This window comes from Geotrypetes seraphini, chromosome 5 (assembly GCF_902459505.1).
Source record: "Geotrypetes seraphini chromosome 5, aGeoSer1.1, whole genome shotgun sequence".
Classification (NCBI taxonomy): Eukaryota; Metazoa; Chordata; class Amphibia; order Gymnophiona; family Dermophiidae; genus Geotrypetes; species Geotrypetes seraphini.
Window position 1 is genome coordinate 89999737 of NC_047088.1, and position 21849 is coordinate 90021585.

The following is a 21849-nucleotide window of genomic DNA, read 5'->3' on the forward strand; positions in this document are numbered from 1 at the left end:
AAAAAAAAAAAAAAATTAAAATAACTGGTCACCACACGCCCATTATTTCTAAAGTTTTGGTAATAATGACAGAGAAATGAAAATGGAGTCACAATTGCAATAGGGCAAAAGTGACATGAAAAGGATTATTTTCACACCTGAAAGCAGTGACAGTGGAACATATTTTTGGTTAGAGGGGTCTAAATTCTCTAGTTACTAACACAGCATTGGTCCACGTAATCCAGACAAATACTGGATAAAAGAACTGTGTAAACCATTCAAAAACTACACTATTCTGGATAAAATGCCTCAGTTTTGATTAACTGAAAATTAGTGGAGAAAAAAAAAAAAAAGAGACCCCCCAGAAGTATGTCATTCTCTTAATCCCGAAATGCACAATGCAAGAATTCTTCCAATCATAAATCAGAAAAACAAAACACTCCACCAGCAAAAAAATCCACTTATATACCAGTTGTCCATCCCATTCCTCTGCCTATGACTGGTAGTGATATTGGCAGTAGTTATACAGGAGATACTGACAATGGATGCTGTCTAAAGATAGTGATCATGCAATCAGATATATGATTTTCATGATGGTGTGGCAGTGAAAGTACAGAACATAGTGAGAATGTCAAATACTCAAACATCCACAGGCAGTAAAGGCGGTGGTGTTCTTCACAGAGCTGTTGAACAGTTGGCATAGCAGAAGTTGTTAAAGGAGGTACAGTAAACAGAGAAATAGCCACTAGCGACTATAGTAGACCAGGTGAGAGGACGAGAAGTACCTTACGAAGCAGATAGCAAGGATTGAGGATCAGTGGCAGACTGCAGGGAAGGAGAACTAGCTTTTGAATCAGATGGAAGTGAACAATGAATAGAAGTTGACAGCGAAGACAAACCAGATGGTGAAGTTGATGGCAGTGATTGACCATCAGCAGCTGATAGAAGGGAAGGCAAAGCAGCTGATGAAGCAGACATACGTGAATCAGGTAATGCAGCCAATGGTTCTGAAGGCAAGGCAACTGGTAGGATAGATGGCGGTGAATGAGAAAAATCGGATGATTGGCTAAATGAAGGAGCAGATGGTACAAGATGAGACATCACAGATGGTATTGAAGGAGAAAATATCTTTTGTTGAACAGGTGGTATCACTTCATGTTTTTCATTTACTGGCACCACTCTGTTGGTGATAGGGGATAGAGATTCTGGTAATACCATATCAGTAGTCAGACTTACTCCATTTAAAGCCTTCAAAATGTCATTCATGGCAAGCTGGTGGCTTGAATGGGTGAATGTTGGCGATGTTGAATTCTTTCTGGCATTGGCTACAGAAGGACAGCAGAAAGTAGCAAATGCTGAGGAATGCTCTCTGCTTTGTCTTCTGAAGAATGTATCCTAACAAAAAAATTAAAAATCTCTCTTTAGAACAAAGTAAAATTCAGGTGGCCAAACAAATGTCTCAAGAAAGCATAATTCCAAATCTAAGCAATATAAACAGTAGTAGTAGTAATCCATTATCTAAATTCAATTAAAATTACTGGAAAAAATGTTCTGTGCCAAATTCAGCAAGTAAAAACCATGATCCAAAAGTCATTATGGCAAAACATAAAACTCATTAACAGCTTTTAGACTTACTTCTATTCTTTTCAACCCAACAGAAGTTGGAGGTCTTGGTTTATATTCAAGTATTGATCTTTCTTGCTTCCTCCCTCTGTCCCTCCCTCTCTCTCTGAAGATTGCATTCCCCACACCTGCCCTCCCACCCAACCTGCACTTCAGTCCCACCACCTCCCTACCCACTAACCTGTACTTGTTTTCACCCCTGCCCACCTCCCCACTTGATGGCCGGCACCCTGCTACCAACTCCCCACTTGATGGCCGGCACATCTGTCCCTCCCCCCGGTCGACCGACACTGTTCTTTTCCTGTCTGAAGCTGATGCCAATGCTGTGCAAATGATCAAGGCCTGCAGGTTCCCGCGCTCTCTGAGAATCTCAGAAAGAAAAGGATTGTTTTGTTCTATATTTTTGAGTTTCTCAGATTTTTTTTTTTTCATCCAAGCTTCTTGAAGTATTATTTGTGAGGGGGGAGGGGAGGGTAAATTTATTGTTACATATTGTATAAGATATTGATTATATGATAAGAAAGGGTGGGAAGGATGGGAGATAAGAGCATATTATTTGTACCATTGATGATTATTAAGTGTTGTATTTATTATTAATTAATATTGTTACACTTAATGTAAATTTGAAAATGAATAAAGAATTAAAAAAAAAAAAGAAAGTATTATTTGTAATGATATAATAAATGACAAATAAAAAGCTCTCCAATGCTATTTCTTGTGAGGGAGCCTGCCCTGTCCATTTCTAACGTAACTTTGGAAGGAAAGATTAGGTTCTTACCTCAGTAATTTTTCTAGTAGACAGACATGATTCCTGAGCTTGTGGGAAGTCAATTCCGTCTCGTGAGAATTTTTGAAAGTAGCTTCATTAGCATTCTTTTGCTCCACCTCCCATCCACTTGCACATTGTCCACTCCTGCCACATGTGCCACTGAGGATGCCAAGAGTTGGGCCTCTGCCCAACAAAATAGCATCTGGGCTTACAAACCTAGAGCAGCACTCTTGGTGCCCCCCTGGCAATTGACATAGGCTACCACCATTGTGTTGTCCGAGAAAAAACTCAAACCACTTTGTTCTGCAATACGCTCCCGAATAGATGGCTTGAAGTTCCAAACAATTGATAGACTACTTCCTCTGGGAAGGGGACCAGTATCCCTAAACTGCCTAGATTTTTAGGCGTATATAATTTTTTTAAATAATGTGCCCCCGAGCTGTATAGGCTGGCATCCATCATCAGTATCACCCATGCAGAGATGAGAAGGGGAATTCCTCTGGTGAGAGACTGAGAGTCCAATCACCAGGCTAGACTGACAAGCTTCCACTGTCCAAGGCAGCTGCTGCTGGAGAGGATCCCTCTGCAGGCATCATCGGGAAAGGAGCATATACTGGAGCAGACACCAGTGCACTCTTGCTTAGGGGACTATGTCCATGGTTGCAACTACTGATCCTAGCACCTGCAAATAATGCCAGGCTGTCAAAGCAGTCTTGCTCTGGATCTTCTGTATCTGATGCAGAAGCTTCTCTGTGGATTTCTGGGAGAAACACTATTTTCCCTTGTGTTGAACCAGACTCCAAAATATTCCAAGATCTGCGTCGGCTCCAGGTGGCTTTTCTAAAAGTTGACCAACCAGCCCAGCTTCTGCAGCAGTTGAATCATTCTTTGAACCACTAGTCTGCCTTTGGATTCAGACTGGGCGGTTAATAGCCAATTGTCCAGATGGATGTACTTGTATGCCGGCTCTGCGCAAGTGTGCAGCAACAACCACCATTACTTTAGTGAAGGTCTGTGGCACTGTGGCTAGGCCAAAGGGCAAGGCTGTGAACTGGAAGTGTTGTTCCAGCACATGGAATTGCAAAAACCTCCTGTGCTCTGTAAAAATGGGAATGTACAGATGGGCTTCCATCAAATTCAGTGAGGCAAAAAATTTGAGAAATTCCCCTGGTCCACTGACACAAATACCGACCTCATCGTCTCCAGTCAGAGATGGTTTATCTTGAGAGCTGTATTCACTGCTTTGAGGTCTAGAATTGGCTTCCAGTCTTCTGAGCCTCTCTTGGGCACTATGAAATATATTGAGTATCTGCCAGAGCTTGAGTCTTCCTCTGGTATGGTCTCTATGGCTTCCAGATCCAGCAGCTTTTGTATTGTTGCTCAGACTTTGGCCACTTTTTCTGGCCTCCCAGCTGGAGAGTCTAGAAAAAGATCTGTGAGAGAACAAAAAACTCAAGCTTGTACCCCTCCTTGTACCTCCGATATGTGGAGGCTTGACTGCCAGCTTGGCATCATAACTGCTTCTTGGAGTTGTGGAAGAGCAGGATTCTGAAGATTGGAGGGCACCTGACTCCCCCAAATCTTTGTCTGGAGCCTTGAAAAGATCTCTGACCTACAGGTCCTCCTCCCAAGAACTGGAATATTGTCTAGAGCAGTGTTCTTCAACTGCTGGTCTGTGGACCGGTGCCAGTCCGCAGAAATTTTCTGCCGATCCACAGGGCCGGCACGTCCATCAGGCAAAAGACAGCGTTCTTCAGCTGCCAGTCCATGGTGCGATCAATGCGGCATATTCAGGCCGGCTCCCCGAGTGCTGCAGTGCACAAAGCCATGGGAAAAGGCTCCTACGCGTGTCCTGCGCCTGAACTGGAAGCCTTCTCTCTGACGTCCCAATGTCAGAGAGAAGGCTTCCAGATAAGGAGCGGGACGCACATGAGGAGCCACTGCCCACAGTTTGTGCACTTCAGCATTCAGGGAGCCGGCCCGAACACGCCACGTTTATCGCACCATGGACCGGCCTGAAGATAACACCAGGGGGCAGGCCAGAAGGCAAGGCACAGCATGGAGAGAGAGAGACAACAACGGCAGGGGGAATGCTTTTATTTTTTTATTTAGTGATTGATTTACACCTGCAGTCTGTTCAGGAAGAAATGCATTTGTTTCTTTTCTTCTGGAGTTGTACTGTTTGCAGAGTCTTGCATCTTAGGGTTTGTTTGCAAATATTAGTACTTTTAGTTTTTGATCCCGCATTTGCATGGGGTTATCTGTTTTCTGGCAAGAATGAATGTTGATAAGCATACATTATTTTGTGGTTAACCATTATGTGTTGTTAATATGATTATATTGTGTGTATATATGAAAAATGAATGGAAAAAATGGTGTTACAATTAGTATTATTATGGGGGCGGGGTCTGGGGTGGAGATGGGCACGACTTAGCCCAGTGTCCTTCAACTGCCAGTCCACAAAATAATTTTATTTCCGCTAGTCAATAGGTGTCAAAAAGGTTGAAGAACACTGGTCTGGAGACCTGAAACTTACGGTGACCTAATCCCCTAGGGGCTCAAGGTCTGCTGTCCAGTTGTGACAAGAGTGAAGTAACTGTCACTGGCCAACAGAGGGAGCCCGAGCAATGGAGCTTATGGACACTGAGAGGAGCTGATTTGCATGAGTGCTGTCAGTGTTGCTAGGAGCTGGAGAGCCAAAGGACTGAGGAGCGGTCTGGAGAAAGGACTGGCTGGGATGATGGCAACCGGCGGAGGGACTGGTAATGGCATAGGATGCTGCTAAAGATCTGGAGGGCTAATGGAGGGTCAGGAGGGATTCAGAAGCCTGGAGAGATGAGGAATCCAGAGAGGACCTCTGGACGACCAGGAGGTCAGGAAGATTTGGTCAGGGATTTTAAGTGAATGAATGTGGAATGCATGTGTAAGCCTGTATTTATGTTTTTATTGAGAACTGAGGTGCCTTGGGGTCTGGATATGTGATGGATATCCTGCTCAGCCCAGTCTCATGACGACACCAGTAAAGTCATAAGATCATCCAGACCTTTCCCAAAAAGTAAATGGTAATTTACTCAAGGTCGCCTTGGATGAGGAATCCCCCACCCATTGTCTGATACATAGCATCCTGCGGGCGGAAATGGAATAAGCAGATGCTTTGCTTATGACTCTAAAAAGGTCATACAGAGCATCAGCTACATAATCCACTCTAGACATTAAAAATTGTCTGGATTGTGGCACAACTTGAAGTGGCAAGCCTGGGTGACAAGACATCACCACAGCTGCTTTTAAACCTGAGGCTGTAGCCTTGACGAGCTTCTTAAGAACAAAATCACACCTGCAGTCCTTGGCATCCTTTATTACCACACCACCTTCACTGGGAAGAGAGGTACGCTTTATAACCTGCACCACCAGTGAATCCACTTTCAGAGAAATAAAGAGCTGGTTAAATTCAACATTCATCAGATAGAGCTTTGCCATGGCTGAATCTCCGCCCACTGCCTGATCCAGAGTATTCTACGGGTGGAGATGACATATTCCGAGACATTGCTCAAGACCCTAAAGAGGTCATAAAAAGCATCCGCTACATAATCTACCCCTGCTAGAAAAAACTAGAGGTTTGTGTTGTGGTCTGACTCTTTATCCCATCTCAGTTTAGAGTGGCTCAGAGGACGTATGAAGCTGCTGTGGCTATCAGGCTAAGCGCTGTGGCTTCAAACTTCCTTTTAATGACAAAATCCAGCCTGTGGTCCTGAGTATCCTTCAGTACCACTCTGCCTTCACTCAGAATGAAGGTACACTCTGCGACTTGTACCACCAAGATTCTACCTTCAGCATATTAACTGCTGAAATTCATTGCCCACCAGATAAAGCTTTGCTACAGCTCCGACTACCCTCAAGGGTTCCTCGGTGACCTTCCAGTGATCTGTATCTTAGTGATATCTTAATATGAAGGGAAGCATGTCACTTGCACTTTAGTGCTGGTCATGAACGAGCACCGAGCAGCCATCCAAGGTGGCTTCAAATTCAACTCCTAAAGGGACTCTAATGATTCCTTACAATACTGATGGTCTGAAAAGTACAGTTGGGTCATCGCCCAGATCCAGAGCTGCCACTTCATTGTGGTATGGCTCTCCTGAGATGCTGAATCTCCTAGAAGCAGGAGGAACCCACCTTGGAAAGCAAAGGCATGAACTCAGATGCTTCTTCATCTGAATCATGCCATAACTGGGTCCCCAACACTTGCGCATGGCTAAGGGGATCCTGCGCCCTTCATGGGCATCAGCTCCGACACCACTCCCACCAAGTCCCCTGAGGGAATAACCCAGTCTCTGTAGCTTAAAAAGGCTTCATACATCATATGGATGAATTTGAGACTGAAACCCTGGCCAGGTTGCCCAGAGGGTCCTGGTAGAGGATCCAGATGTCCTCTGAGCCTTGTCCGCCAGCACATGACTGTGCTTCGCTGGAAAAGCTAACTCTTCCTAGTCCAGTTTCAACTGGATTTTCTGGCCCAGAACCCACATTCCGTGCATTCCATCACCTCAGAGGACTTAGGAGAGATGAAGCCTGTAGATCCCGCAACCCATGGAACACTGACTACCTTCAGACAGGCATTCACAATTTTGGCATTAATCTGAAGTAGCTCCTCCAGAGGAGTTCTCCACACCAATTTTAAGCAAAAATTAGATGTTTTGAGGCAAAAATTAGATGATGGAGGCTTTAAAAAAAAAACCAAAAACTGGGAAATACATGACGACCACAATAGTGATTCTGGTGCCTAAAACGACACATGGAGGCTCAATACAAAATAAAAAGACACCTGTAAGGGTTTTGTGGTTTGTTTGTTTTTAAAGGAGGTGTCCCTAACCTCAGAAACTGATAAAATTCACATTTAGAGACCTCCCCAATTTTTCCCATTGGCTGTACCAGCTCTACTCACTGTGCTGGGAGCCGCTATTCACACAACCTGTAGCTTCAGATAAGCCAAAAGACAATCAAATGGCTTGTTTCTTCAGACTGCCATCCAAACCCATTGTGCAAATGGACCCTCAGACCTCCACCAAAGCTCACGCAACTCTGTGTGTGTGGGGACAGGACACAGTCAGCCCCAATCCAGGAACAAAACCATCACAGAAACCAAACAGCTTGAGTTCAAACCTACTGCAGACGAGACCTGGGGCGAGCCAGCTCCCAAGGGACTGGTCCCTAAGCCTGGCCACACAGGAATCTACAGGCCTTTAACCTGAGAGTCTGTGTCTTCTTGCAGCCAGAGATGTATCAGGGTAACAGAAAGTCTCTGTAGCATAAAAAGACTTGTGATCAGTTAAAAAACAAACAATAATTAGACAAACTTGAGCAGAACAGACAAGCTCCTACTGAGGAGATCAAGCACTGCTCAGAGTGAGGGAAGACGGAGCAGAAGAATATGTAAATGAGGCCCTCTACACACTTTGCAGTCAAGAAGAGCTAAAACCCATTAGTCAAGACTGATGTTCCTATTGCACTAGAAAAAGAGATTATGTACTTACTCTAGATAGATGGGATTAATTCCCTATAGCCGTGTGCTGCTGCAGAAGGAACCCACTCCAGATTTTTCACTCTGCCTCTGCTGTACTTCACTGGGCTCTTTAGCTCCACCTACAGTTGGTGCCCAAGCACTGAGGGCTATCTAATACACGTGAAGCAGAGGTACCTGTAGCAACAGGCTTAAAACAACTGTTCTGCTCAAGAATTAACTCAACAATAATGTTAACCGCTAACACTGGCTTCAAAGGAGCTCAGAAATTGCTCCCATATAAAACTGAAACATATATACAAATTCTTCTCAGTCCCCATGGGCTGACGAGCATCCAAGAATCAGCCTGGAGAAGCATAAACAGAGTAAATCAGTAGACATGCACAGTAAGGACTGAGCAGGAGTCTAGAATGTCTCACCTATCTACTGGGAAAGAGCTTACCAGGGTAAGTACATAATCTTTTTCCAGTGCAATAATCCACAAAAACAGACAGATGGGACGTACAAAAGCAGTCCCACAAATAGCTAGGCAAGTTGCTGCGCTGACCCTGAAGACCAAGGACCCATGACAGAGTCCCATCTTGCTGCCACATTCACTGCTGAAAAACTTGGCAAATGTGTAAAGAGAAGACCACGTTGCCACCCTGCAAACCTCCTCACTAGAGATAGCTCAAGCTACGGTCCACAAAGAAACCACACTTGTGGGAGACTGTTTCCCAGAAAGAATGTTGACGAAATGGCTCTATGGATCCATCTGGAAATTGTGGCCTTGGAAGCGGGAGCACCCCACCTAACTGAATGAGTTAGCACAAAGAAATGGCAGAGAACTCGTTAGTGACCTCTAGATAACACAGAGGAACTCTGCGCACATCCAGTCTCTTCAGCAGTCAATCATGTGTCCTGAAACCGTAGGCTGAAAGATAGGCAAACGCACTTCCTGATTAAGATGGAAAGCCAAAACCACCTTCAGCAGGAAGGAAGGAACTATCCAAAGGGAAATCCTAGCCTTCAAAATACAGAGGAATGGTTCTCTGCAAGACAGAGCCTGTACTTCCGACATCTCTCCGAAGGAATGGCAACCAAAAAAAAAGGTTACACAAGAATGCTGCAATTCTGACAAAAAGCCACATGAGGGAGCCCAAGGACTGCATCTCAGCAAGTTTCAAGGTGAAATGAGCAGTTTTGAAAAAAAGAGCTTTAGAAGAACCCACCCCCTCCTAAAAATCCAGCTAAAAGTGCAATATTTTTCACAATTCCCAAAATCAAAAACAGAGATTTAGGATTTTTCAGGAGGGGGAACATCAGGAAACACTCAAAACCCCACTTTTACAACCTCCTCGAATGTCGCTCACAGGCTGTCAGGCTTTCGCTCTTTCACAGTTGCTGGATGAGAAAATTCACTGCCACAATGCTGGAAATGCCTCTGCAAATCTGATCTTCAGGCTGCCAGTTAATACTCATATACCTGACCAAAAGATGCACACTGGGACAGGCAGAGGCGTGAAGACGCAGCAAGTACCCTGCAAGACACCACTGAGCCTTCTAAGGGCGCCTAACAGCCTGCGCTTGACCCCTGCTTGATAGTAGGTGAGACCACGTCAGGAATGGCCCTGAGCTCCAGAGAAAAATATTCAGGCTGGCTAACAGTTACCCAGTAGGATTGGCCTGTCAGCTACAGACCGAAGTCTAAATTCTCAAGCAGGTTCAAAATCGCTCCAAGCACTAAATTACCCGAAAAGGGGACAAAATTACATAAGAGTTAAAAATAAAATGGGGAAAGCAGAACAAACACTCCTGCAGGTATGTGTGCAGAAGGAAAGAACTGTAGGTGGAGATAGAGAACCTAGTGAAGTACAGCAAAGGTAGAGTGAAAAATCCAAAGTGGATTCCTTCTGCTGCAGCAGCATGCGGCTATAGGAAAATAACCCATCTGTCTAGAATCTCTCACCTATTGCACTGGAATTAATTTTTATCAACCCCCAGTCTCACTTGCACACCTTCTCTAAACCCCTTTTTTTAAATTAGAACACTGTACTGCACTCCGACTTAGAGTTCTTCCTGCAACAGAGAAACATATAGCACTGGCTATATCCTCTCAAGTACCTTCAGCACAGTCAGAGACTGTTTCATGAAGCTTGCAATAGCAAGAGTGCTATGGCACTAATGAGAATGACCCACAGAAAAGGCAATCCTGATTTACTGATGGGATTTTGAAGCAAAAATTTCTCAACTTATAAACGTTATACTGTATACTAAACACATATATAGAGACACACATAATGTAAGCATTCATGCAATATCATATACATTCACTCACAAACATACAAGCCTATGGGATTTGATGGAACCTCCTCCACCCCTATCTACTATAATAAAACGCTAAGCGCGCATGTGCACTTACCTGCATGATCCATAATCCGTAGGTCCGTGGCCGGCAGGAGTGTGCATGCGCGCTTAGCTGCCAGAGAAATTGAAAAGCGCTGGCCTCCCTGCTCTTCATCTCGCGCAATCCTCCCTCCAGGAAATACGGCCCTACCGGTCGAAGTTTATTTTTAAGTTAACAGACGTGGTAGCGACTCCTCTCAAGAGCCGCACCTGCATCGGAGAAGGCTTCCGTGAGAGGAGCTGCTGCGGCACCTTTCAACTTAAAAATAAAGCAGACCAGACCGCGGGAAGGAAAGGGGGGGTGGCGGCAGCAAGGGACTAAGGGAGCAGGCCAGACCGTGGAAAAGGAGTGTAGGGGGAAATGCTGCTGCACAGGGAAGTGGGGTGGGGGAAATGCTGCTGCATAGGGAAATGGAGGGGGAGGGAATGCTGCTGTGGCTGCTGCACAGGGAAGTGGGGTGTGGGGGAAAGAAATGCTGCTGCTGCATAGGAGGCAGGGAGAGAGACAGGTAGAAAGAAAGACAGACAGCGGGAGGGAGACAGAAAGAAAGGAATAAAGACGCAAGGGCAGGGAGAAGACAGACAAAGGGGGCTAGGGAGAGAGAGACAGAACGAAAGACAGCGGGAGGGAGAGAGACAGAAAGAAAGAGACACACATATATTCTAGCACCTGTTAATGTAACGGGCTTAAAGACTAGTCTATTTATAATGAATTACCAAGAAATCCACATTAGAACTAGGGAAGGTTAACCTGAATATAAGAAGCATTGAAGGAGAAAAAAAGTGTGTGGGGGGGGGGGAGAATCTTGTGTCTACTGTATATTTTGGCTTGCCCTCATTTATTGATCAGATGAATGAAAAGGGAAAGGAGATGTGTGTGAGGTGGATGAAAAAGAGGATAAGCTGGGGTTGCCAAATATGTACATCATGCTTTAGTGAATAGGGGCCAACATGCAATAAGTGCAGACTTCAAAGAAGTGTGTATTAAAATGTATGCCCAAGCAATAAGAATCCAAATAATTCATGTGAATGACCAAAAAAATAAGGGAAAAGGGAAAAGGGCAAGCAAGCATACCTGCACTGAAAAAGGAGAAGTGTTCTGATGAGGTAACCAGCTTTCTGCACACGGGTTCCTAATATCAAATGCTCAAATAAGAACAAAAAGAACAAGGACAGTTTTATTTTCATATGTTCAACCAATAAGAGCACTAAAAGCTGTTTTTACTATGGATAAAGCTTTGCAAGATTTACTTAACTATGATACCCAAGGACCACAATTTATGTTCAAATCTGTTTTTATTGTGAGGGAAGACAAAAAATAGAGCCAACAGAATCCAGAATAAACAAGTATTCAACAAGTCACAACTATGCAAAGAAACACAACCCAGCCATACCCATCCAAGCCTGCCCCAGCAAAGTAAACCCAACCCCCCTCATGAGATCAGTATTGAAGGACCACAATTTAAACTGGCAACAATTTTCTGTTGTCATGACTGTGACTGGTGTTTGCTCTCTGTTGTAGCAATCCACAATGGCTGTCACTCTATCTCAAGGCAGCCTCAAGCCACGTAAAAATGTTGTGACCCCTGCCAAAAATCCATGGTCATCTCTATGACAGTATAGTATCCAACCCCTATCTCCCACCAACCAGCATATAATATTAAAATAAGAGCGGTTAGGTCCTGCTCCAGAAATTCCACCCCCATTTTAACCAGCTTTCCGATTTTTTTGAAAAAACAAACGCACTACATCCACATCAAACCGGATTTAGGAAATATTATAGTACAGAACACTCCCTAATAGGTCTAACCTCCAACATTCAATACCATCTTGACCACCACAAATCCGTAATCCTTTTTTCCTTAGACATCTCAGCTGCCTTCGACACCATCGATCACGACCTACTTTTAAATAGACTAGAAGAAAAAGGTTTAAGCGGCACAGTTCTAGACTGGTTTAAGTCTTATTTTAACAATCGTACTTCATCCGTGAAATTTAATAACGAAGACTCTACTATTTTTACCTCAACATTTGGAATCCCACAAGGATCCATTTTATCTCCCCTTTTATTTAACATCTTTTTATCGCCATTATTAGAAACTTGTCAGTCCATAGGTTTTATTCCATACGCATATGCTGACGATATTCAACTAATCCATCCTTTAGATCCCGAAAATATCATAGACATTGCTTCCATAAACCATAAATTAGAACAAATACATAACTGGTTGAATTCAAACAAATTATCATTAAATATTAATAAAACCAAATCCATTTTATTCAACTGGAAAAAAGATATATGTCTTGCAAAACCATTTCTTCTTAATAATTTCCCTATCAGTTCTGAAACATCAATTAAAATTCTCGGGGTTATACTTGATGACAGTTTATCTTACCACGATCACATTTCCTCTGTCGTCAAAAACTGTTTCTTCAAATTACGTCAGATAAGAGCCATTTCCAAATTTCTAAATCCTTCCTCCATAAACATCTTAATACATTCATTTATCATTGCAAAAATCGACTATTGCAACGCACTATTCTTAAATATAACTCAGAAGGAACGAAGGCGACTCCAAATAATTCAGAACACGGCTATTAAACTTATCTACAACGCAAAAAAATTTGATCATGTATCCCCACTGATGATTGACGCACATTGGTTACCAATTAACCACAGGATATTGTACAAAATTATATTTCTAATCTTTAAGACTCTATCATCTAGCGAGCCACAATTCATTTCAAAATCTCTAATCCCCTACAAACCACAACGCTCTTTACGCTCATCAGAATTAAATTTACTAACTATCCCCTCTTTAAAAATCATCGGCACGAGAAGAGCAGACATCTTTACTGTAGCAGGCCCACAATCATGGAACTCCCTTCCTCAGTATATTAGAATGGAACATGATACCTCAGCTTTTAAAAAACTTTTAAAATCTTATTTGTTTAGGGACGCCTATGATCTCTAATATTTTTTTTTTTTACGTATCTACTTGATCTAAATTAATATTCATAAAGAGTGCCTTGTAACAATTTACCCAACCTTTTGTTTTTTCCCTTTTTTCCTATGCCCTTAATGTAACTTTGTCCCCTTTTTCCCCGCTTTCTTGTTAGTCATTATTGAAATTTGTTGTTTTTAAAGTATATTAATGTTTCTATGTTTTATTATATTATGTACATCGCTTAGAATGTTTATATAGGCGATATATTAAGAATTAAATAAACTTGAAACTTGAAACTACATTCCTTTGGGGCGACTTAAAAATGGTGCTGGCTGGCAACTCTTCTCTACCTTTCACATGAATAAAAGCATATTTCCCCATCTCAGAGAAAAGGCAACTAAAATAGTGGATATAAAATACTGAGAACGGATGATTTTTCATGTCATGATTTCAAAAGCAGTCTGCAAAAAAAAAGTTACATATCTGAACTATAAATTTTTTATTTTTGGACTGTTGCCCTAATAGAGCCCCCCTCCTTTACTAATGCATAGCACAGGTCTTAGTGCCAGCAGCAGCGGTAACTGCTCAGATGCTCATAGGAATTCTATGAGCATTGGAGCAATTACAGCCACTGCTGGCACTAAAACCCGCACAAGAAGGGGGAGAATTTGTTAAAACACCTATTTTTTGTTTTTGACATACAGAGATATTGAGGCTTTAGGTCTATAGTTGGAAGGGTGATGTGATGCACCCTTTGGATCTTTCACAATAGGTGTGATGATAATTTTGCCGAGTTCTTGTGGGAACTGGCCCTCTGTGAGCAGTGATTCTACCCACTGCATGAGGTGGGCTCTAAATTTTGGTGTGAAGGCTTTTAACAGCCAAGGAGGGCAGTTGTTAAGGTCGCATGCTGCTTGGCTATATTGTTTATAGAGTCGGTTCGGGTTTGGCCATTGTATTGTTGGAAAGTTTGACCATGCCCCGTCTGCTGCGATTGACTCTCCTACTGTGGGGTGTATTGTTACCTTGTCCAAGAGTCTTGGGGTGCCGTTGAAGGTGGTCCTGGCAATTGTGATCTTGTTCTTAAAGAATTCAGCTAGCTAGATGGCTGAGGGGGGGCTGGTTTCCTGTGGTGGCTAAATAGGGTTTGGTGTCTGTGAGTAGAGAATGACACGGTGGCAGTTTCCCGCGTCAGAGGAGAAGCTTCCGCCCACACACGCGCGACTGCAGACAGGCAGTCTCCGCCGGCTTCAGTAAGTTCTTTACTAATGCGCCGCGAAGGTAAGGGGAAGGGAGGGAGATTCTTGGGCCGCTGAAGGGCAGTGAGGTGGCGAGAGGGAAGGGTGGATGTGACGGGGACAGGGCAGTGAAGGGGACAGTGGTCCGGCGACAGGGACAGATTTTTTCCCTATGTCATTCGCTATCTGTGAGCTCTCTTGCTAGTTTGAATAGCTTTTTTGTGTCTGTAACTTCCAGGCCTACTTAAAAGGAGTAGAACGTTTTCCGCTTCTCCTTTAGTTTAATCTTGTATTGTTTGATAATGTTTCTCTATTCTGATCATGGTGTTTCCATTCCCTTTCGAGTTGTCTGCATTTCTTTTTGAGTAAGAGTAGGTCATTGTCGAACCACTTGTCAGCTTTCCTGTAGATTCTGTTCTTTGTGCTGGGGCTAATTCATCCAGGAAACTTTCACTTAGTGAGCACCATTGGGATATAAATTCTTTAGGTTTGCAGGCTTCAATCGTGGAGCCTGCTTTGTCCTAGAATGCAGAGAGGGTTGATGATAGGACGAGATTTGTAGGTTGATCTTTGGGTTTCTTGTTTGATTTTGCCTTGAGCCCAGTTTATGTTGAAGGTGTACATGTAGTGGTCTGACCATTGTGAAGGGTGCATTGCTCCACTGGAGCTATGGATTTTGTCTACTGGAGACTGAAAACACTGAGGTGATTGGGGCTACATTGTGTCTTATATTGGGCCAGAGTTCACAAAGCAATGTTACTTACCGTAACAGTTGTTATCCAGGGACAGCAGGCAGCTATTCTCACTAGTGGGTGATGTCATCCGACAGAGCCCCGATACGGACATCTTGCAAGCATGTCTTGCTTGAAGAAACTCAGAAGTTTCGAGATGCCCACACCGCGCATGCGCCAGTGCCTTCCCGCCCGATGGTCCGGGCGTCTCTCCTCAGTTCAGGTAGCTAGCAGAGAAGCCAACCCAGGGGAGGTGGGTGGGACGTGAGAATAGCTGCCTGCTGTCCCTGGATAACAACTGTTACAGTAAGTAACATTGCTTTATCCCAGGACAAGCAGGCAGGTATTCTCACTAGTATTCTCACAAGCTAACCTCAATGGGATGGAGGGAGAGTTGGCAACTTAGGAGAACAAATTTTGTAACACAGTTAGGCCAAACTGCCCATCCCGTCTGGAGAAAGTATCCAGACAATAATGAGAGGTGAACGTATGAACCGAGGACCAAGTGGCAGCCCTACAAATCTCCTCAATCGGTGTCGATCTGAGGAAGGCTACAGAGGCTGCCATTGCTCTGACCCTATGTTTTGTGACCTTACAGGGAAGGGGTAATCCAGCCTGGGCATAGCAGAAAGAGATACAAGCCGCCATCCAGTTGGAGATGGTGCGCTTCGATACAGGTCGTCCCAACTTGTTTGGATCAAAGGAGACGAAAAGTTGAGGAGCAGTTCTGTGAGGCTTGGTGCGATCCAAGTAGAAAGCCAAAGCACGTTTACAGTCCAGAGTGTGAAGAGCTGATTCTCCAGGATGAGAATGAGGCTTTGGAAAGAACACTGGAAGCACAATGGATTGGTTGAGGTGAAATTCAGAGACCACTTTAGGCAGGAATTTCGGGTGAGTGCGGAGGACCACCTTGTCATGATGGAATACTGTGAAAGGTGGGTCCGCCACCAAGGCCTGAAGCTCATTGACCCTGCGAGCAGAGGTGAGGGCCACCAGAAAAACCACTTTCCAAGTGAGAAACTTTAGTGGAGCCTTGCTCAGAGGCTCAAAAGGAGGTTTCATAAGCTGAGAAAGGACAACATTTAGATCCCAAACCACTGGAGGCGGTTTGAGAGGAGGATTGACATGAAAAAGTCCTTTCATAAATCTGGAAACCACAGGATGAGAAGAGAGAGATTTCCCTTGTAGAGGCTGATGGAAAGCCGCAATAGCACTCAGGTGGACTCATATAGATGTTGACTTGAGACCAGACTGAGACAGATGTAAAAGATAGTCCAAAACAGAGGATAGGGAGGCTCGCTGAGGCTCCTTAGAATTGGAAATACACCATGAAGAAAATCTAGTCCATTTTTGGGAGTAGCATTGACGAGTAGCAGGCTTCCTGGAAGCCTCCAAGACATCCCTCACCGCCTGGGAAAACTGGTGCGGAGTTACGTTGAGAGGAACCAAGCTGTCAGGTGGAGAGACTGCAGGTTGGGATGAAGCAGAGACCCCTGATGCTGAGTAAGCAGTGAAGGAAACACTGGAAGTAGGTACGGTTCCCTGCTGCTGAGTTGAAGTAGAAGGGAGAACCAAGGTTCCCTGGGCCACCGAGGAGCTATCAGAATCATGGTGGCATGTTCGGACTTCAGTTTGACTAGAGTCTTTTGAATGAGAGGGAATGGCGGAAACGCATACAGAAAGCGATTCCCCCAATCCAGCAGAAAAGCATCTGCCTCGAGGCGATGAGGAGCATAGATCCTGGAGCAAAACTGAGGCAGCTTGAAATTGTGGGGAGCCGCAAAGAGGTCTATCTGAGGCGTTCCCCACTGAGCAAAGATCTGATGAAGGGGCTTGGAGTGAAGTGTCCATTCGTGAGGCTGGAGAAGACGACTCAGTTTGTCCGCCAAGACATTGTCCCTCCCCTGAATGTAGACAGCTTTGAGGAAGGTGTTGTGGCGAACCGCCCAATCCCAGACTCTGAGAGCTTCCTGGCAGAGGGAGGCCGAGCCCTTGCCCCCCTGCTTGTTGACATAATACATGGCGACCCGATTGTCGGTGCGAATGAGGACCACCATGTCGTGAAGCAGATGTTGAATAGCTTGAAGAGCATTGAAGATGGCTCTGAGCTCCAGAAGATTGATTTGATGGAGTCGGTCCGCACAGGTCCAGAATCCCTGAGTGCGAAGCCCATCCAGATGCGCTCCTCAGGCATAGATCGAGGAATCGGTTGTGAGAACCTTCTGGTGGGGAGGAGAATGAAACAGCAAACCTCTGGATAGAGTCGAAGAGGTCATCCACCAGAGCAGAGACTGCCGAAGAGCAGGAGTGACTGTGATGTGTCGAGTCAACGGATCAGACACCTGAGTCCACTGAGATGCCAGGGTCCACTGAGGAATTCTGACGTGGAGTCTGGCAAACGGCGTCACATGAACTGTAGAGGCCATGTGGCCCAGGAGGACCATCATGTGTCTCGCTGAGATGGTCTGGCGAGAAGACACAGACTGGCAGAGATGAAGAAGAGCATCCATGCGCTGAGAAGGAAGGAATGCTCCGAGACGTATGGTATCCAGGACAGCCCCGATGAAGGGAAGAGACTGGGTCGGCTGTAGATGAGACTTGGGAAAGTTGATCTCGAATCCCAAACTCTGCAGGAACAGAATCGTTGACAGGGTCGCTGAGAGGACCCCTGAGGCCGAGGGAGCCTTGATCAGCCAGTCGTCGAGGTAGGGGAATACCTGAAGACCTTGGTTCCGGAGGGCCGCGGCCACCACCACCAGACATTTGGTGAAGACTCTGGGGGACGAAGACAGGCCGAATGGAAGCACTTGATACTGCAGATGGAGATGTCCCACCCGAAATCTGAGGAACTTGCGAGAGGCCGGATGAATGGGAATATGAGTGTAGGCCTCCTTGAGATCCAGAGAGCATAACCAGTCGTTCTGCTCGAGGAGGGGGTAGAGAGAAGCAAGTGTCAGCATGCGAAACCTCTCTTTGACTAGGAATTTGTTGAGGACCCTGAGGTCCAAAATGGGTCGCAGGTCGCCCGTCTTCTTCAGAACAAGGAAGTACCAGGAGTAAAACCCCTGGTTCAGTTGGTCCGTCGGAACCGGCTCCACGGCACGAAGCCGGAGCAAAGCCTGAGCTTCCTGAAGAAGAAGGGCGGTCTGAGTCAAGTTGGAAGGATACTCTCTTGGAGGGTGGTCCGGAGGGACCCGATGGAAATGAAGAGAGTATCCTTCCTTGATGATAGTAAGGACCCAGAGGTCGGTTGTTATGGCCTCCCAGCGATGATAAAAATGATGGAGGCGCCCTCCGATGGGAAAAAAAGGGGGAGGCAGAACGAGGTTGGTTATGCCCTCGACGAGACAGTCAAAAAGGCTGAGTGGTCTTAGGGACAGCAGGCGACTGAGACTTAGGCTGACCCTTCTGGGGAGGCTGACGCTTCGCCGGTTGCCTCGCAGGTGGAGTTTGCCTCAGCTGATAACGCCTCTGATAAATCAACGGCGGACGAGAAGGTCGAGACTGCTGAGGCTTAGGCTTCGGCCGAAGGATAGATTGGAAGGACTTTTCGTGGTAAGACAACTTCTTCGTGACAGTCTCGATGGATTCGTCAAAAAGATCCGCCCCAGCGGTCCTGAAGATTCGGGTCCATATCAATGGTCCGCAACCAGGCCAACCGGCGCATCGCCACCGAGCAGGCCGCCGCTCGGGCTGAGAGCACTAATGCATCATAGGCAGATTGCATTAACTGAAGCCGAACTTGGGACAGCGAAGCAACCACTTCCTCAAACTCAAACCTAGCCTGGGACTCGATGTATGGTGTGAACTTCCGAAGCACAGGTAGAAAAAATTCCAAGTAGGCTGCAAAGTGGAAATTGTAATTCAGGACTCGAGACGCCATCATCGAATTCTGATAGATGCGTCGACCAAACTTATCCATGGTTCTGCCCTCGCGGCCCGGAGGCACTAAAGCATAGACCTGGCCAGGATGAGACCGCTTGAGCGAGGATTCGACCAGGAGGGACTGGTGAGAAAGCTGAGGACCCTCGAAGCCTTTATGATGCACCGTGCGGTACCGCACATCCAATTTGCCAGGGACCGCAGGGATAGAGTAAGGAGACTCGAAGCATCGCATGAAGGTCTGGTCGAGGAGCTTGTGCAGGGGAAGCCGCAAGGACTCTGCCGGAGGACGAGGCAAGTGCATGGTATCGAGGTACTCCTTGGAATATCGAGACCCAGCATCGAGAGTAATGTCCATGTCATCTGCCATCTGCCTGAGGAACGATGAAAAGGACAGTTGGTTCGCCGTCGCCGGTCTGCGAGACGGACTAGAAGAAGAAGAGGCTTCAGGCTCCAGAGAGGCCTGCGAGCAACAGGACGAGTAGAAAACCTCGGGGTCCTCGAACTCCGGGCCCGGAGGAGACCCAGTCGAAGCAGCATACCCCAACCGAGGCAATTTCTTCTGAGGCGAGACGGTCGAGTGCCGAGAGGAATGCTTCAAAGAATGTCTGGATCGATGCCCCTCTCGATGCCTGGAAGGGGATCGAGCCCGTCTGTGAGAAACTGGGTCAGACGCCTCTAAGGAGCAGATCGGACTCGATGCCGTCGATCACAGAGGCGGAAGAGTCGGCGCCTCCCCTGACGCCGCCCAGGCTTGATAGGGGGTTCGGAAGAACTCGTCCTGCTTCCTGCTATGCCCAGGACTGGGTGGCCCCTAAGGTGGACGCCACACTGAGTCATGGGCGGAGTAATCGGTTCCAAGGGAGGCAGGTCACTAAACGAGGCTTTCCTCGAGGGGATTGGCTCCAAGGGAGGCATATCACTAAGTGAGGCCCTCCTCGAGGGAATCGGTTCCAAAGGAGGCACAGCACTAACGGAGGACCTCCTCGAGGACCCGGACACCGCTCCTCCTCGCCGAGCAACGAGGTCGTGCGGCGAGGAGGAGGAGGAGGGGGCTGTCCGCCCCTCGAAGCCGAAGCTGGGAGGTCACCCTGGATGGTGGCAATCAGTCGAGGCCCCATGGTCTGCATGAGCTCCATGAACTGAGCCTCCAGAAGGGACCGCAACGAAGCCGATATGGAGGGATCCGCACCAAAAGGGGGCCCTTCCGCACGGTCTCCGCGCTCTTTCGGTGCTGCGTGCTTCTGCTTGCCAGTCTTCGGCACCTTGAGCACCACCGGTGGAACTGTAGGGGTCGATACCTGCTCCGAGGAGACGGAGGAAGGCACTGGCGCCGAGGCCGAAACCGGTGTGAATGATGCCGGTTTCAGGAGGCCTGAAGCAGCCGGGGAGGCAGAGGGCTTCGCTGAAGGAGTCGAAGCACCCGTCGATGTCGAAGCTGCAGGATCCGATGAAGCTTCCATCTTGAACATGGACTCCCACAGTAGACAGCGGCGCTTAAACGCTCTCGCCCTCAGAGTGGATCAAGGCCGGCACGATTTCGGGAAATGATCCGGTCCCAGACACTGTAAGCAGCGTCGATGAGGGTCCGTGAGCGAAATCGCGCGCTGGCACTTGCTACACTTTTTAAAACCGGTAATCGGCCGGGACATAGGCCGGAAAAGCTCCGCCGCAAGGTCGAAGGTGCGGGGCCCCAGCCATGCGGCCGACCCGGTATTGGAAGGAAAAATTTTTTTTTTTTGAAAAAAGAAATCAAAGAAAGAAATAAATGCACAGGAGTGCCAAAAGAACTCAACCCGCGGCAAAATAGAAGGCAAAAAAAAGAGATTCAATGGGCGCAAATTGAAGATAGACTTCTCAGCTCCGCGGAAGAAAAAGAACTGAGGAGACACGCCCGGACCATCGGGCGGGAAGGCACTGGCGCATGCGCGGTGCAGGCATCTCGAAACTTCTGAGTTTCTTCAAGCAAGACATGCTTGCAAGATGTCCATATCGGGGCTCTGTCGGATGACATCACCCACTAGTGAGAATACCTGCCTGCTTGTCCTGGGATAAGATGTTGTTTTCTGTCTTTGTCTGTTGGTAGAGGAGCATAAGCCATTCATTGTGGACTAGTCTGGTGTGGTGTAGTGGTTAGAGCTACAGCCTCAGCACCCTGAGGAGGTGGGTTTAAACCCCACACTGCTTCTTGTGACCCTGGGCAAGTCACTTAATCCTCCACTGCCCCAGGTACATTAGATAGATTGTGAGCCCATAGGGATAGGGGAAATGCTTGAATACCTGATTTGTAACCCGTTCCGAGCTCCTTGGTGAGAATGGGCTAAAAAAATCAAATAAATCAAATACAGAAATAGAAAACACCACCATATATTCCAAGACTGTGGGCTAAATTAGGCATTTTACCCACATACTCTTTCCCCAGTATGGTCCAGATAATAATAATAATTTATTTTTATATACTGCCTACCAGCAGTTCATAGAAGTTTACACAATAGGTACTGAGCATACAATATAATAATAACATCATACATAATAAAATTCTAAGTACCTAATAGAATCATTAATATCCGGTGGGTCGCTGTGGGGCTGGCAAATTGTCCGATTTCAAAGTGACAATCGATGTTGAGATGATTTTGCATGTAAATGAGTTTAAGGGAGATCCACCAGAATCCCTCCGATCAATCATTGGGAAACTGACTGACACTTTTAACAGAGACAGGGGAAGCCTGAACAGCTGAGCGACAAGAGAAGCCCCGAAGCAGCCTCTTGCTACTCAGCT

At 46.2% G+C, this 21849-nt stretch overlaps 1 protein-coding gene across 16 annotated transcripts in view; it reads right to left on the minus strand.

Moving 5' to 3' along the window:
- Positions 1–21849, minus strand: part of LOC117360845 (protein AF-10-like) — a 206017-nt gene that overhangs the window by 63034 nt on the left and 121134 nt on the right. For 5 of the 16 annotated variants that reach the window (XM_033945340.1, XM_033945341.1, XM_033945348.1 and 2 more), the window contains 2 exons: positions 11347–11417; positions 2–1374 (listed from right to left, as the gene is read on the minus strand). In XM_033945340.1, the coding sequence (XP_033801231.1) occupies positions 766–1374; positions 11347–11417 (680 nt within the window). In that variant the 3' untranslated portion in view covers positions 2–765. Of the gene's footprint in view, position 1; positions 1375–11346; positions 11418–21849 lie in introns of those variants that run through there. The other 11 variants (XR_004539534.1, XM_033945357.1, XM_033945356.1 and 8 more) reach the window with 4 other exon arrangements.